The following is an 18,041-nucleotide window of genomic DNA, read 5'->3' on the forward strand; positions in this document are numbered from 1 at the left end:
GAATTAATTCACAAGATGAATAATTTGAATTCCTGGGGAAGCTGAGCCACATTCAGCTATCTGGGCCAGGCAGAGTATGGAAATGTCCCTCTTGTTAAATTTGTTTAGTTATCAGATCCATCTGCAGGATCAAAGACAGCAGTGTTTAAAAAAGAGCATGTTTTAACCTTTGTTGTTGTTGTTTAGTCGTTTAGTCGTGTCCAACTCTTCGTGACCCGATGGACCAGAGCACACCAGGCACTTCTGTCTTCCACTGCCTCCCGGCAGTTTAGCCTCCAGGCAGATTAGCTGGGTGCTATACACTCAAAACAGCAGCCTGAGTGGGGGACTTGGGTGGCGCTGTGGGTTAAACCAAAGAGCCTAGGACTTGCCGATCAGAAGGTCACTGTTCGAATTCCCAACAACGGGGTGAGCTCCCATTGCTCGGTCCCTGCTCTTGCCAACCTAGCAGTTTGAAAGCACGTCAAAGTGCAAGTAGATAAATAGGTACCGCTCTGGCGGGAAGGTAAACGGCATCTCCGTGCACTGCTCTGGTTTGCCAGAAGTGGCTTATTCATGCTGGCCACATGACCCGGAAGCTGTACGCTGGCTTCCTCGGCCAATATAGCAAGATGACCGCCGCAACCCCAGAGTCGGCCACGACTGAACCTGATGGTCAGGGGTCCCTTTACCTTTACCTTATACACTAAGAACAGCAGCCTGAGTGGCTCATGGCCAGATGACCAAAAGATGAAAATCCAAAGAGCACCAGCAGAAGAAAAGGAAAAGATGTGTGATATTTATTTGCAGCAGCACTGCTTATATATTACATACTAGTTATCGTGTCTTGCGGATGAGGTGATGACTCCTTTTAGAACAGCATCATATTTGGTCCAAAGTTGTGGACACATGAAAAGAGGGGAGACAACATGTCCCATCTGCAGCTCAGTGTGCAGAGTGGAATCTCCCATGTGGGCAGTGAGACCACAAGATTGGTTGGCATAGCAGAGTAAAATTGATGGCCAAGGCCCAAAGGGTTGTCTTATTGACACATTTTCACTGGCCCCGCCATTCCCTTTGGTTTATGCGCAGGTCTGGAGAACCTGTGCCTCACCGGATGTTGCTGGATGCCCAACTCCCATCAGCACGACGCAGCGCATCCAATGATTATAGGAGTTGTAGTCCGACAACATACCCATATCTGAAGAAGTGTGCATGCACACGAAAGCTCATACCAATAACAAACTTAGTTGGTCTCTAAGGTTCTACTGGAAGGAATTTTAAAATTTTGTTTCAACATACCCATAGCTGGTGTCTTCCAATCCCTTACAATGCCTGTGTTTGCAGAAAATGTGTTTAATTCCTTAACTTCAACGGGAGTAAAGCCAGCTAAGTGCAAATTGTCCCTTTAAGCAATTTGTGACTCCAGCACTAATGGCTTTACCCTGGGGTAAGTGGTTGAGGTTTTTTAAACAGCATAACAGAGTTTAATAGTTTATGGAAGCAAATGAGACCCACTAATGGATTATAAACACTGAAGCATGATAACATCAAGGAGATGTATGCTCTGTCCATATATACGTGCTAGATTGAAAAACAAATTTGCATTGACTTAAATAGGACTACATTGATAAAATAAGCATTCTGGCTTGACTGGTTAGGGGACTAAAGCACTTTCACTGAGGCAGTGCACAACAGCTTAAATAGCCATAGCTGTATTTTTGTGTATGCATTTTATATATTTAGAAATTTATACAAACCTGGCTCGCACTTCAAAGTACAGCTGATGACAATGGGTTGTCTTATGAAGCATTTACACAGGCTTTGCCTTTCCATTTGGTCTACAGCAGGGCTTGGGGAATCTGTGGGTTCCTCATTCCTATACATGATGGACCTTCAATCTGCTCCAGCAAGGCATCAGATTTAGCCTAATGTTTGAATAGCTTGCAGAGGTGCATGCCAAATCAGTGTTTGCAATGGCACTTGTAAAAAAAATAAATTGATATGCAGGTGTTTTACTTTGCAGAAGGTCTCGGATAAGGGATAATTCCCTCCTGATTGGCTGATGTTTAGAAATGTCTTTAGCTTTGGACTGTTTCATGTGATTTCTGTTTTCATCGGCAGAGCGCACATTATGCAACTTGAATAAATTATTCAGATTCTTACATGAAACGGCTTTCATGCTCCCGGTTTGTGTCTTCACAGGTACAGTGGGAGTGCATAAACCCCAAGTACAAAGTAAAGAAGAAGAATTACAAGAACTCTGGCATTGTCATTCTCAATCTCTGCAAGGTGCTGTCATTTGAACAGATTCACAATATTTAGAATTGGAAGGGTGGTGTGTGTGTGTGTGTGTGTGTGTGTGTGTGTGTGTGTGTTTAGCTAAGTTAAGAGCCCAATTGCTGAAAGGGAATTGAATTCACTGTAGGCATTTTGTAGGCATTGCTATGTTAAAATAAAGTAAAAAAGTACACTGAAACATGTCTCAGAAATTAATTATAGCGAGGGAGTCCCAGAGGTAGCATAACAGATGTTGCGGAGTCAAGGTGGATCAGTGTTTTCACTGGGATGACAGTTGTTGTTCAGGAATGTAGTTGCTGCTGATCCTCAGAAACCCATTCTGTTCCCTGTGTGCAATCAAAACGCATATAGCTGCTTACCACATGTAGCATAGGGGGGTTGCTTATATATTTATTTCCAGCCATTTACCCTAAGGTCCCAGGGCCCGTAATAATGTCAGGTTCTCAGAGTTGGCCCACAGGGTTGAGGATTAATAAGGATCTGGCCTAAAATAAGCCCCACCCCCCACCCCCCGCTCTAAATAAATGCCTTCTTCACAGAAGTACCTTCCCATTTAATACATGAAGAAGTATTTAAGAATGTGCCGTTTAAATCTGAATTTCTGGCTCTCTTCTCTTCCAGATTCACAAGATGCATTCGTTCTTAGACTACATCATGGGTGGCTGCCAAATACAGTTTACAGTAAGTGGTTTTTAAATGGACAGCAGATGGATAGCTTTCACAGTGCTAAATATTTGGTTTTTTCCACACACACGACAAAATTAGAGAACCAGGTACCATTTTTCCCCTATACATCATGTCTTGTACATTTTTGCTGTGTTCACATGGGAGAGTGGCAGCATAATCTATACATGGATATTCAGAAGCAAGTCCCATTATTTTTAATGGGTCTCACTCCCAAGTAAACACATACAGAATTGCAGCCTCAATAAACATTAGACAAAAAGATTTCAAGTTTTAAATTAGTCATTAACACCTTACCTTAATCAAAGTGTGCATTTATTATAGGTGCACTGCATTAACGCGCATAGTGTTTTATGACTGCTCTGGAGATTATATAGTGTTATGTGTATTTTAAATAGTGAATATTGCTTTTAAATGTGTAAAAAGCCTTTTATTTGTGTTTTATCTACTTTTGTTCATATGGCACATTTTAAATGCTGGTGCTTGCATGATTCTTGGTTTTGTTCAGCTAAAACCTGACAGCGTGTCAGTATTACTTTGCCTACAAGCAGCTAACAATTGCATAGACAGCAAGTGTTATATTCACTGAAGTCAGATTCGAGAACAACCCTGTTCTGCAGTTATGTCTCTCTTTATGTATTTATCATTACACATTCATGTACATCTAAATGTTTATTCTTTGCATTCCCGCTTTCCTATTCTAGTTTTGTTGAAAACCACGCTCTTGGGCCAGTATGCAGATATTTATCATAATTGCCAAGTCACAGAAACTCTGAGGCGGACTTCATGCACACCACACATTTAAAGTACATTTGAAGCGTGTGGCTTCCTCAAAGAACCCTGTGAACTACAATGACCTGCACCCTTAACAAACTAGAGTTCCCAGGATTCTTTGGGGGAAGTTGTGTGCTTTAAATGTATGGTGTGGTCTCTCAAATTTATCAAACAGCAATGAGGTCTTCTTCATGTTTTCACTCTCCATGCTCCTGCAGCAAATCCACTCCGCTTCACAGCAGGGAGGAGTTGCGGTGGACCACATGGCCACCCACTCCCCTCCAGGTTTGGGGGACACAGTCATCTGGCCAGCCAATCCGCTGGCTGGGGAGGCGTGGCCGGGCCCCATTTAAACTGAGGCGCGAGCAGGAGAGCTTCCTCTCGGTTTGCTTCCTCAATCTCCCGCCCGCCCTCCCTAATTTGCAGGTTTCGATATTGGCCTTGCTATGGACCTTGGTTGGTCGCCGTTGAGGGGCCTGGTAGGAATTTTCCCACTTGGCAAATTGGCAAGGGCCATTTGATTTTCGCCTACCTCATAGCAATCGTCACAACTTTGTAAGGTTTGGCGGTTAGGCATTGGTTGATCATGTGATGGGGAAGGGGACGTGTGGCCATCACCTGCCCCTCCAAGCTTAAGGGTATTCCGTTAAAGGAATATGAGAGTGTGGATCTTGTCTGAAGTCCGTGGCGGGGCTAGGGCCATGCCACGACCCTGTCGGGAACCCAGGGGAACTCGAGTTGGTTTGCATTGACGGGGCTCCCCCTACCAGTGGTTGACCCTTGCTGGACTTCCTGCTTGGCAGGCAGGAGTCAGATATAGTTGGGTCAATTCCAGTGCCTAATCCAGAGGTCATCAAACTAAGGCCTGCAGGCCGGATACAGCCCACCTGGCTCGTTAATTGGGCCCACGAACCTTGCAGACCCTGCCACCCGCTCGGTCATTCCCTGCGCTAAACAGGCATTTCCAAGGCATTATCAAGGCCTTTCCACTTCCACCAGTAATCAGGACAGTTGTTTGCATGATTCTTCAGATTCTTCTCTGCTTGCCAGAAACTACGTTGATGACAGTAGCTGGGAAATGGATATGATAAATCAGATTCCCTCTGACACCCCAAAACATAAGCCCAGTAAAACGAGGGGCAGACAAACGTTTGGAAACCTGGTGGCTCAAATCCAGGTAACATTTGTCACAACTAAACCTGAAATCCTGTGTACAGTTACTTGGGAGTTAGTGAACTTAGTGTGTTACAGTTACTGAACTTAGTGTGATTTATTTCTGTTTAGGATTGGGGGTGTAGGTTCCAGTGAAACCTATGGATCAAGCTGGGAGTAGGGATGAATGCATCTTTCAATTTTTGGTTCTTTCAGTTGTACATTTTTCCATTCTTAAATTCAGTTCTCCACATTTCTGCAGCAGTTGGTGATTTTAAAGAATGTTAATAAAAATTCTTCTTCATTTCCGTGTGTATTTCTCCTCATAAATGTATTTTTGTACTCAGTTTTGACAATGCATTTCTGTATGTTGTTTTCACTAATGTATGCATTTAGAGGCACACTTATCCAAACAGGTGCTTTTTTGTACACATTGCTTGGAGAACTGCATGGCTAAAGTGCAAATCTGGTAAGATCACCTTAAAATGCAAGCGGAATCAAATTTCTTCCCCATCCCTGCCTGGGCGTAAGGCACATTGAACTCAATGGGATTTACATCTGGGGAGATAGGCATAGGATTGCCCCGTAAAACACTTTTGCCAAAATAAACTTAGTCATCCCAACTTTGGCTGAACAGGGTTCATCCTTTGTGCAGAAGTCTTGTTGCTTAAAAATTATTAGCATGATTCCAGTTGTTTTTAAAACGTGTGCGTGCACACACAATTATTGCCATATCCACAGAAGAAAATAGGCCCCATAATTTGATGGGAGCCTTAACGGCATTAAGGACCTGCTTTTTTTTACTGAGAGTTTTTCTCCGAACCACAGGTGCAGAGTTCTGGAGTTACTCCTAAGTCAGCCCACTCTCTTTTTGTTTTCAATTTAATTATGTTTCCATTGAGTTCAAGTTGGGTGCAGACAATGAGCTGCAGCTGTGATCTGAAAGGCTGTTTGATAGGGGAGGGAGCCAAGACGCTAAGCATGGGTTTGCGAACAAAAAGCCATGGTATGATGTACCTGCTAATTTGAAGAGCTAATGAGAGCTTTTGTGGCATCATGCTGGGTGCTCTGAAGATGCTCTGCACATCCTTTGTAAGCACATCATTTTTGGCTGGAAAGAACCTCTCTGATAAATAAAAGCAAATGTGTGGTCCTTTCAGGATCATTTTAAAAGACATCATGATCAAGCCATCCCTTTGAGGGCAGGATGCCTCTATGCAAAAAAATGTTAAACAAATGCTCTTTGAATCTGGATCTGTGCTGACCAGGGCAATTGGGTGGCATTGCATTAGACGCCAAAGAGAAATAATCTCATAGCTCACATAGCTGAAGTTTCCATGTAGCTCTTTTGAGTGCACTGGAAATATGATTCAATTCTGATTCAATTCAAGGGAGGGAATCAGTTGCCCATAAACCTAACGTGATGTGCCCAGACTGGATAACACTTTGTGGGTTGTGTCCACTGTTGGCTCTTCCTTACTTTAAAGTGCATCCACTCACAAATGTTGGGGTACCTGATTTTCACCTATCCACCCCATCCGGCTCCCGGGGATTGGGAGACGCTCTACAGTAGAATGAGATATGACATGGAACGCTGCAGTAGGCAGGGGAGGAGCTGCAAAAAATTGACTTGACTCAGTTTGTGCAAGCAGAAGCCCTTTTTCACAAGGGAGATTAATTTCACGTTTAATGGGGAACGTACCTAATTTGCACTTTCCGAAAGAACATTTGAAGCAAAACAGACTCGAACTTCTCCAAATTTTGCAATACAGTTTTCCACCCATGAAAGGTATACAAAAATGCAAATACCCAGGGTATAAAGTGTGCCTGCAAATGCATATATTTACAACAGTAACATTCAAAGATGCATTTTAGTAGGGGGAATAGCTGTTTCTATCAGGAAAAATCACATGCAAAAATGTGTAAGGAGAAATTCAAACAAATATGCTGATAAATTTTCACGAGGACCCCTTTTTACTTTTTTTAAGAAAGCAAACTGATGTAGAGACATGGGGAACTGAACTTAAGACTGGGAAACTGAGAAACTGAGAGATGACCTTTGTGCCCATCTGCTGGGCACAGAGGAGTGGTGGCTGGATACTGATGAGTGGGCAGCAGAAGAAGTGGGGCTAGAGACTGACAGACTGACTGACTGACTGACTGGCTGGCTGGGAAGAAGGGATCAGTGATCTGGCGGGAGCCTGTAACTTCCAGGAGAGGAGAGTCAGAGGCAGGAGAAGCTGCGGGATTGGAGAGATAAGAACAGGTGCAAGAGGAGGGAGATATAGGTCAGGTTGATATAGAGTCAAGGGCTTCCACATCTCCTCCTCCTGCCCCCATGGCAGGCATTAAGTGTTATGTTATGTTATGTTATGTTATGTTATGTTATGTTATGTTATGTTATGTTATGGTTTTGTGACTGGCACCTCCAGCACTCTCTCAAAATTCAAAGTGCACTACCTCCTGGCTGCAAAAGGTGGGTGACCCGTTTTAAGGGGGGGTGTATACACACACACACACACACACACACACACACACACACACACACACAGTGGTACCTCAGGTTAAGTACTTAATTCGTTCCGGAGCTCCGTTCTTAACCTGAAACTGTTCTTAACCTGAAGACCACTTTAGCTAATGGGGCCTCCTCCTGCTGCTGCGCTGCCGGAGCACGATTTCTGTTCTCATCCTGAAGCAAAGTTCTTAAACCGAAGTACTATTTCTGGGTTAGCGGAGTCTGTAACCTGAAGTTTCTGTAACCCGAGGTACCACTGTATATCCATACCTCCATACGCTACAATCTTCAGATATGGCCTTGCTTATGACATCTTTAGGGGACATGGGTGGCGCTGTGGGTTAAACCACAGAGCCTAGGACTTGCCGATCAGAAGGTCGGCGGTTCGAATCCCTGCAACGGGGTGAGCTCCCGTTCCTCAGTCCCTGCTCCTGCCTACCTAGCAGTTCGAAAGCACATCAAAGTGCAAGTAGATAAATAGGTACCGCTCCAGCGGGAAGGTAAACGGCGTTTCCGTGCGCTGCTCTGGTTCACCAGAAGCAGCTTAGTCATGCTGGCCACATTACCCGGAAGCTGTACGCCGGCTCCCTCAGCCAATAAAGGAAGATGAGCGCCGCAACCCCAGAGTTGGTCACGACTGGACCTAATAGTCAGGGGTCCCTTTACCTATGACATCTTTGCCTTGTGAGACTTGGCTGACAACCACCAACTCTCCTTCCTCTATACTTTCCAGCTGGTATTTTTTTGTCTTCAGGTAGAAACTTCTTCACTCTTTGTGTGACTACCTCCCCTTTTAAACTTCCATTACATTTTTATTATTTCAGTTCATACGATCATCCCGTTTGTCTTGCATGTTTGTCCTGGTTCACTGAGGAGACTCCACGATGACACAATCCCATTTTCAGTGATCTAGAAAAACACTAAGACATTTCCAAAAAGAGAAACCGTGGGCTCTATAAAAGGTTAAGTAAAACTTTATTTTTACTTTTTTTTTTTTACTGCCAGATGACTCTCGTCTCTCAGAAACGAGGGCATGGTGTATCAAAATTTGTTCAAAGCTCAAATTTTAATTCTGCCTCCTGGCTCACCTTCAAGCTCTCTCCCATCTGGTAAAAGAAATGAGGAACGGTTAATTAGCTTATGAAATTATTTGGGTATGGAAAGTGAAATACCAATTATTAGTTTTATAGTAATCATAATAAAGTTTGAGCAGCGAGAATGAAATGAATGTAGGCATATGACACTGCTTGGAGTGTGTGTGTGTGTGTGTGTGTGTGTGTGTGTGGAGATATATGTATATATAGATAGACACACACACACAGATAGACACACACATACCCCCAATGTAGAACATTTTAATTTTGCAGCGATTTTATGTTAGATAGATGTGTGAACCTGAAAGCACCTGAGTGTGGGGGATTAAATTAAGCTCTGCATGCTTTGAGCTTATAATTAAACAAATGAACATTGTAATATAATTGGAAGAGACGGTGTGTTTCTTGAAACAAATAATGTGATTTACTTTAAGCATGCTGAGATTTGCTGGCATTTGGAGTTTGCTTTGGAAATTAGTTGGAAAGATGGAGAAGCATTTTTGGCAGCACTAAATTTCCCGGGGGGTTAGAGGTGCCTTCCCCTCTGATCATTGATGATGAGCTCCCTTAGCTGCTGTTCTAGAAGGCTTCACCTGGAGTATATGTGATTATTTTGTCCTCCTGCATTTGCTCTGTTTAGATATCTCCATTGTGTGTCTGTGCTCTTGGCTGGGGAGGGCAGTATGGTCTCCAGCTCTGCTTCAGTTTCTGTAATTGGACTGCCTATCCTGACCCATCCATGTTCAACCCTTGGCCCCCTATCTTTCCTTAGCTGGATGTCAGGGAACTGACATCGGAGCCAGAGGCGGAGGCGAGGCTCTCAAACGATGCTGGAGAAGGGCCCAGCAGGGGGAGAGGCGGCTCACCAGCTGGGGAAGGAAATCAGCGTAACACCAGGGATAAAGGGGGGCAGATGGGGGAATCAGCGAGGGGGCTCCAGGACTCCTCGCCGGAGATCAGCGGGGAGAGCACGGGTCCTCCGCTACCCACGCCCTCCCTGCGCAGAAGACTTCCGCGCAGGGAGAGTAGGAGGAGACTTGGAGTCAAACAACTTTTATGCTGGAAAAGGTTTAAGAAACGCCCGCTGACGGATTCTGCCAGCGACTGAACAGCCACGAAGTGTAGGGCTGTCCAGACAGAAAAGGTTTAACAAGGCAAACTAGCCAGGAGTGGCACCAACTTGCGCACGAGTAACCCCTACAGTTATTACACTACCCTTTGTAGAAAGTTGGAGTGGGAGTGGGGTGAAATTGGGATGAGTGTCCTTGAATAGTGATGTTCCCAAAGCCAAATCCCTTCCCATCTACACCCTTGATCAGGCATAGGCAAACTCGGCCTGCCAGATGTTTTGGGACTACAACTCCCATCATCCCTGACCACTGGTCCTTTTAGCTAGGGATGATGGGAGTTGTAGTCCCAAAACATTTACTACACCACATTCCTCAGGGAAACAAGCCAAGTAGTGCCTTAGAGGGGAAAGGAAGTCGCCACCTTACAATCTCAGTTCTCTGTTTATTCAGAGGAAAGTGATCTACCTCAGATAACTCCTCTGAGAGTGAATTGAACATGATGTCTATTCATGCTGAATACAGTACGGTTCTTAAGATCTTCTTTCAATAGGCCTTGGACCTTTTGGAAATCCTAAGTCATATTCTCTGCTATATTTTGGCTGATGTCAATTCTGGATCTGTATTGCTGTTTTGTTGCCATTTGCTGTTTTTATGTTTCATTGTGAATTTATTTCCTCCTGCCCACTCCTCCCCGCCCCCAAGTGCCTTGCGCATGTCTAGTGGAAAGACGGGCTACAAAAATATATAGTAAAAATAAAAAAATGTTGCTTTTAAATGTTGCTGCTTTTTTGGTATGCTGTGTGAGTTTTATTGATGCTGGTTTTGCTTTTTGTGATTTGTAACCTGTCCTGGGTCTACAGTCAGAGGCAGATTTAGGGAAGCGTGAAAAGGAAGACGGAAGCACACGGCAGAGAAGCTATACAGTATATCTTGTTTCCCCCTCCATTCTTTTCCAGGTAGCTATAGATTTTACAGCCTCAAACGGCGATCCCCGGAACAGCTGTTCACTCCACTATATCCACCCCTATCAGCCGAACGAATACTTGAAGGCACTGGTAGCTGTTGGGGAAATCTGCCAAGACTATGACAGGTGAAAAGATAACCACATTTCTTTCAGAGTCGTTTCTACAGCACAGCGTTCAAATAATATGTCAAAGCTGGTGGTTAAGTGCTGCAAGCTTTAGTGCAACCCTGAGTCTGCAGGGTGTTTATACAGCTTCCTGTTAATCATGCATTCATTCCCCTTCACCTTCCAAAACACAAAAAGTCTGATTCTTTTTTTAAAAGCAGATTTGTTGCAGTGTGGCGACAGCTCTTGAACCCACTTTAACTGCACAAACTCGATAAGTTATGGTATGTGCTTAAATCTCTCCGGCAAAACAGTGACACTCTGAAGGCACCCTGAGTGTTTTATGCAAAACATATAGATTCCACAGAATGGCAAGAAAAATGTACAGTGGTACCTCGGGTTAAGAACTTAATTTGTACTGGAGGTCCGTTCTTAACCTGAAACTGTTCTTAACCTGAAGCACCACTGTAGCTAATGGGGCCTCCCGCTGCCGCCGCACGATTTCTGTTTTCATCCTGAAACAAAGTTCTTAACCTGAGGTACTATTTCTGGGTTAGCGGAGTCTGTAACCTGAAGCGTCTGTAACCTGAAGCTTATGTAACCTGAGATACCACTATACAGAGAAATCCCACTGATCATTTGGATCCTTGGTTGAGTATCAGAGCTTCTATCTGCTTACCTCTTCGGTGTGAAAAAAATGTTATTTTCCAAGTGGTCTTGAAACATGTAGAGGTGACTTGTCATTAACATGGCTGGCCCTCCATGATGCAGACTGAGGCAGCTGCCTTGGGCAGCAGAACCCCAAGGGGTGCAACATGGGTGCCTCTGGCACTGCTGAAGAAGCAAAGAAAAGTGGCTTCCAGAATCTGGCAAAATCTCACGAGAACCCAGTGAAATCTCAGGAGAACTCACCAGAACTCGGAAGGTTCCTCCATGTCACCCCAGTAACTGAGGCTTCGTGGGGGTGGCAAGGGGGGAGCAGAGTCGCAGGGCCTCACCTTCCCATTTCACCTCAGGCAACGCAACAGGATTGGCTGCCCCTGGTCATATGTAATAATAATAATAATAATAATAATTTATTAGTTATACCCCACCCATCTGGCTGAGTTTCCCCAGCCACTCTGGGCAGCTTCCAATCAAGTGTTAAAAACAATACAGCATTAAATATTAAAAATTTCCCTAAACAGGGCTGCCTTCAGATGTCTTTTAAAAAGAAGATGGCTGATTATTTCCTTCGCATCTGAAGGGAGGGCGTTCCACAGGGGTGGCACCACTACCAAGAAGGCCCTCTGTCTGGTTCCCTGTAACCTCACTTCTCGCAATGAGGGAACCACCAGAAGGCCCTCGGTGCTGGATCTCAGTGTCCAGGCTGAACAATGGGGGTGGAAATGCTCCTTCAGGTATACAGGACCGAGGCTGTTTAGGGCTTTAAAGGTCAGCACTAACACTTTGAATTGTGCTTGGGAACGTACTGGGAGCCAATGCAGATCTCTCAGGACCAGGGTTATGTGGTTCCTGCGGCCACTCCCAGTCACCAGTCTAGCTGCTGCATTCTGGATTAATTGCAGTTTCCGGGTCATCTGCAAAGGTAGCCCCACGTAGAGCACATTGCAGTAGTCCAAGCGGGAGATAACTAGATCATGCACCACTCTGGCAAGACAGTCCGCGGGCAGGTAGTGTCTTAGCCTGCGTACCAGACAGAGCTGATAAACAGCTGCCCTGGACACAGAACTGACCTGCGCCTCCATGGACAGCTGTGAGTCCAGAATGACTCCCAGGCTGCGCACCTGGTCCTTCAGGGGCACAGTTACCCCATTCAGGACCAGGGAGTCCCCCACACCTGCCCACCCCCTGTCCCCCCAAAACAGTACTTCAGTCTTGTCAGGATTCAACATCAATCTGTTAGCCGCCATCCATCCTCCAACCGCCTCCAGGCACTCACACAGGACCTTGTGGTATGTGGTACCCAGAACCTATTTACCAGTCTGAAATGTCGGCTGTCAAGTTGACAGGGAGTGCCTTGTCAGCCCTGATGCTAATAATGCCTTCTAGATCATTCTCGAGGAGTTTACTGTTGTATTCCATGTATTACACGACAGGGTGCAGTAATTAGGCAGCTTCAAAGGATTGCTATTTGCATGGTAATGAAACCTTTTTTCAAAGGCAAGTGAAAGAGTTGAGTGGAACTCTGCTAGAGGAGCATAAATGGAACTTCTGTAAATTGGAATGAAATCCCTGGAGAACGACCGATTATATGAGTGCCAGCAAAGAGCAGGGATAAGAAATGATTACTATTGACTGCCTCCTTCCTCCATCCTTTCCCCACAGTCACATGGCATCAATTCTCCTTATAATCCCAGGAATTGCATTTCCAGTCAATAGGAAAGTTCTCGAGTTTAGAATTCATGAAACAAGCAATGCTTCTGGCTGTGGGTGGGGAGCGCAAAGAAGAAATGAAGTTTCCTCCTGTGCCTTCGTGACTATGCATCTCCCCTGTGACCATTGCACTTCGCTCCCTTGGAAGCTGACACGCAATTTAGTCTTTCCTTTTGAGCTACTACCAGCAAGCCCTTCAGATTGTAAACTAAGTTTCGGATAAGAAAAATAGTAGCAGTAACATTGATTTGTTATACAGTGGTACCTCAGGTTAAGCACTTAATTCGTTCCGGAGGTCCGTTCTTAACCTGAAACTGTTCTTAACCTAAAGCACCACTTTAGCTAATGGGGCCTCCTGCTGCCGCCGCGCTGCTGGAGCACAATTTCTGTTCTTATCCTGAAGCAAAGTTCTTAACCCGAGGTAATATTTCTGGGTTAGCGAAGTATGTAACCTGAAGCGTATGTAACCTGAGGTACCACTGTACAGTCAAACCACTGTTGTTGAACGTAATCCGTTCCTGAAGGGAGCATTCGACTTCCAAAACATTCGACAACCTCCGTTTGGCTTCTGAAAATCATTTGAAAACTGGAGCAGTTATTTCCGGGTTTTCGGCGTTTGGGAGCCGACAAATCCCAAAACGGAGGCATTCAGGAACCGAGGTTTCACTGTATCTACAAAGTGGGTGCAATGAAAGAATGGCACAACATCCTAGGTTGGTCTACTCAGAAGTTCTACTGAGTTCAATGAAACCTACTCCCAGGTATATAAATAGGACTGCAGGCTTAATCAGTGTTCCCAGCTTAGCAAATGTGTGCATGAAGCTTTATGTTTAAATAACGTTTAAATGAAAGTGCCATTTTAACATGTGGCCCTAAATATGATACACTATCAGCTTGAATTTGGTTACAGCATCATGCTGTATGTCCTATTGCAACACATTATCCTAAGTAGCTATTTGTGTTTTAACCTATTCTGTGGATAGATGGATGGATTCAGTTTCTACCCAGCTTTCCTCTCAAAGGAGCGCAGAGTGGCAAACAGACCTACAATTTAAAATGAATGCAAAGCAGAAATATTCTAAAACAGTCAAAACATTCTAAAAGGAATTACAGTTAAAAACACCTATAAGCAGTTGCAGTTAAAACATCCTACAAACAGCATTAACAACTTTGCATCCAGTTATATCGGGGTTTCTAGGAACAGTGTTATTCAGCTGCAAACAGAACTGTTTTCAGATTTCTCCTGAAATTTAACAATGATGGATCCAGGTGCACCTCACTAGGAAGAGCATTCCACAAATGGGGGACTATCACTTAAGAGACCCTCTCTCCTATTATCCTAGTTCAAGTATTAGTCTGTCTGTCTATTTATTTATTTATACATACATACATACATACATACATACATACATACATACATACCCCGTCCATCTGGCTGGGTTTCCAACAGAATATTAAAATACAATAACCTATTAAACATTAAAAGCTTCCCTAAGCAGGCATATCCAACAGGTAGATCGTGATCTACCGGTAGATCACTGGACGTGATCTGGTAGGTCATTGGCTCTCCCCAAAGAAGCTGAACAACTGTGGCTCCCCTAAAAAAACCCTCAACATTTTACCTCCTTCCTCAACAACTTTGACCTGAACTTTGATCACTTCCAGTCTTCAACTCTGTGAATAGATCGCAGTCTCTTGGGAGTTGGCCACCCCTGGTCTAAAACAATTGGCTGCCCCATGATACCACAATAACAATTGTCTACCCCATTGGCTAGCCTGGGCAATATAACGAATACTGAGCTATATGGCCCAATGGCGGAGCAGTATAAGGCACCTCCCTGTCTTTGTCCCTCCCTCATTTACTCCTAAGCTTTGATGGTTGTCTTAAAAATAGATGCTTACTGCATCTTTGTGCTTAGCCTACACATCTGAGAACTCGTTTCGTGGAGTTGTGGGGAGCGGGCGTGAGTTTTGCCGGAGCAGCTTCTTTTAATGTTGATCAGTGAAATTTATGGGTTTAGTATTTAGATTTAGCTTGGCTGGTTAATTCACTCATAGATGCCTTTCAGAAGTTAGCTTCAGGGCATGCGTATTCCCCATGTTCATTAATTATTCCTCTTGTAGGTAGCGCACTTGCATTTTGCATCCCCGTGCACTTAAAAGCTCAATTATAGACACACATTTTTTCATAGTCAGCAGATTCCACTTCCCCAAGGCACCTCGGGAGTAATTTGTAGGGGTGGGGTGTGGAATGTAAAACTGGCAGTCATTAAAGTAGGTGCATATATTTTAATCTGTTTTTTAAACATTTATCATGTGATCTTGTAAACACACACACACACACACACACACACACACACACACATACCGACTCTACTATCTTACAGTAGTTTTCCAAGGCCCACCAATGTATTTGGTTATGTAATAATGAACATAAGCCTTTGCACTTGAAATCTACTATGCATTTTAGAAGAAGTTTCTTGAAACGCAATGTTAGTATCCACACAAATATGCTGGAAGGTAAACAGGAGTTAAGGGACCTTGTTTATCATTTGGGAGTTATAATTACTGGGGATGGGGGATGTTGTAGTTCAGCAACATCTGGGGGGCCAAAGGTCCCCTACACCTGAGTTAAAGGAAATTAGTAGGTAATAGGATACAGAAGGGACGCGGGTGGCACTGTGGGTTAAACCACAGAGCCTAGGACTTGCTGATCAGAAGGTTGGCAGTTCGAATCCCCGCGACGGGGTGAGCTCCCGTTGCTCAGTCCCTGCTCCTGCCAACCTAGCAGTTCAAAAGCACGCTCTGGCAGGAAGGTAAACGGCGTTTCCGTGCGCTGCTCTGGTTCGCCAGAAACGGCTTTGTCATGCTGGCCACATGACCCGGAAGCTCCCACGGCCAGTAAAGCGAGATGAGCGCCGCAACCCCAGAGTCGGCCACGACTGGACCTAATGGTCAGGGGTCCCTTTACCTTTACCTAGGATACAGAAGATGAGCAACTTTTACTAGATTTAACAAAAGAGCAGGGCCATTTGCCGTCTTAAAATGCAAATTATTATGAAACCTATATGGTGGTGTAAAGGCTTCAGAAGCTTTACGCATATCAAAGGGTACCAGAAACTTCTGGATATGTAGTTTACTACACAGCTAGTTTTTACTCAGAGTAGAACATGGCTAGGTTGGGGGTCACTGATTTCAGCAGCTCTACTCTGAGTAAACCTTAGTTGAATACCACCTTTATTGTTTGTTTTCAATCATAGGATTAGTGGGTAGAGTGAGATATTGTGGCCCATGGTATTATACCAAGGTTACAGTAGCATACACAGTTCTGCACACAGAGATGTGCATGTAATTGTGGGCAGAACAGTATCCTGAACTATTCTAACTGATTCCTCTTGCCCTTTAGATAAAGAAAAGGAGGAGGGTGTTTCTAAATCCAATTCTGATTCCTCTTTGGTAGAGCAGAGTTTTCAGTCCTTTTAATCTTTGTTGTTGTTGTTCTGATTTCTTAGTCTCCTGAATATTTTTGCATATCAATTCCTGATTATTAAACAAGGCTTCCCTACTTCTACCAGCGTTTAATCAGCATAGGCAATCAGCAGGCAATTAACATAAAATTAAAGTTGCATCACCTACTTTGCTTTTGACAGCCCTTGTTGAAGGGGGACGGGACTATCACCACCATGTAAAAGATGCTAACCCGTATTTCTGAGACTGATTGCTAATATGGTGCAGGACAAGGCAACAACGCACTGCGTTTGTTGTGATCCATGCAGAAAACACAATGAGGAGCCACTGTATTCTATTGGGTGGGTAAGGGTAGCATGGGATGCGGGTGGGGCTGTGGGTTAAACCACAGAGCCTAGGACTTGCCGATCAGGAGGTCGGCGGTTCGAATCCCCGTGACGGGGTGAGCTCCCGTTGCTTGGTCCCTGCTCCTGTCAACCTAGCAATTCGAGAGCATGTCAAAGTGCAAGTAGATAAATAGGTACCGCTCTGGCAGGAAAGTAAACGGCGTTTCCGTGCGCTGCTCTGGTTCGTCAGAAGTGGATTAGTCATGCTGGCCACATGACCCGGAAGCTGTACACCGGCTCCCTCGGCCAATAAAGCGAGATGAGCACCGCAACCCCAGAGTTGGTCACGATTGGACCTAATGGTCAGGGGTACCTTTACCTTTAAGGGTAGCATTTACACACTAGAGTTGGCATCCATCTGTCTCAGGAGACAATGGAGGAGTGTGCCAGAATGATGAGCCTTTGACCTGAGGCAGCAGGCCTTTTCTAATGTTCTTATTTCAAGCCTTCTTTTTGCACCGAGATATTCTTGTGAATAAATGAAAAGGGCTTAGTATAACAGCGCATCCTTGTTTTCCTTTTGATTTCAGTGACAAAATGTTCCCAGTCTACGGTTTTGGAGCCAGGATACCTCCGGACTATAAAGTAGGTGTACAGGTGAATCTTCCTCATTCTCTTGGTGGGTAGATTGCTGGAGAAAAGACATACAAGTTGAGAAAGGATTTTGAAGGCTCTGGGGGAGATCACCAAGCAGTTTTAGAGTTCCCCAAGATTCTTGCAGCTCTGAAGCTCTCTGTGCATGCTATATTGCTGTGTGCATAATTGTGAGTCCTAAACGTTCTGCCAATGAAGATAATTTGAAGGCCTCTGGCTCTTCACAGAATATTACCATATTTCAGGGTTCCCATGCCACTCGGTTCCCCCTCTTGTTGTGACAAATCTTATTTTTAGAAAATACATTTGGCATTGAGACTGGGTGTCAGATGCTTCAAAGGGGTAGGATTAATGTAATTGCTCAGAGGAATCTTTCTTCTTCTTTGCGGTGCGAATGCATCTGAACCGAAGCAATATGGTTTATGATTCAAGAATGGCGTCTGAGAACCAGCCCAAAGGTGGTCATTGTGTGAAAGGATGGCGGGGGTATTGCATAAACTAGAACAATAGAAAATAAAGAAATATGCATATCCATTTTTAGTAGACAGCTGAAGTTACTAGGCCAGAAAAGCTCTCTAC

General features: G+C 44.4%; 1 protein-coding gene across 5 annotated transcripts in view; it reads left to right on the top strand.

The window, feature by feature from the left end:
* CPNE4 (copine 4) overlaps nt 1–18,041 on the top strand; it is a 265,049-nt gene that overhangs the window by 233,725 nt on the left and 13,283 nt on the right. For 4 of the 5 annotated variants that reach the window (XM_081164654.1, XM_081164651.1, XM_081164653.1 and 1 more), the window contains 4 exons: nt 2,185–2,271; nt 2,902–2,961; nt 10,526–10,659; nt 17,399–17,465. In XM_081164654.1, coding sequence (XP_081020780.1) covers nt 2,185–2,271; nt 2,902–2,961; nt 10,526–10,659; nt 17,399–17,465 — 348 coding nt within the window. The remainder of the gene's footprint in view (nt 1–2,184; nt 2,272–2,901; nt 2,962–10,525; nt 10,660–17,398; nt 17,466–18,041) is intronic. The other variant, XM_081164655.1, reaches the window with a different exon arrangement.

This window comes from Podarcis bocagei (genome assembly GCF_964188305.1).
Source record: "Podarcis bocagei genome assembly, chromosome: 12".
In the NCBI taxonomy this organism is placed as follows: Eukaryota; Metazoa; Chordata; class Lepidosauria; order Squamata; family Lacertidae; genus Podarcis; species Podarcis bocagei.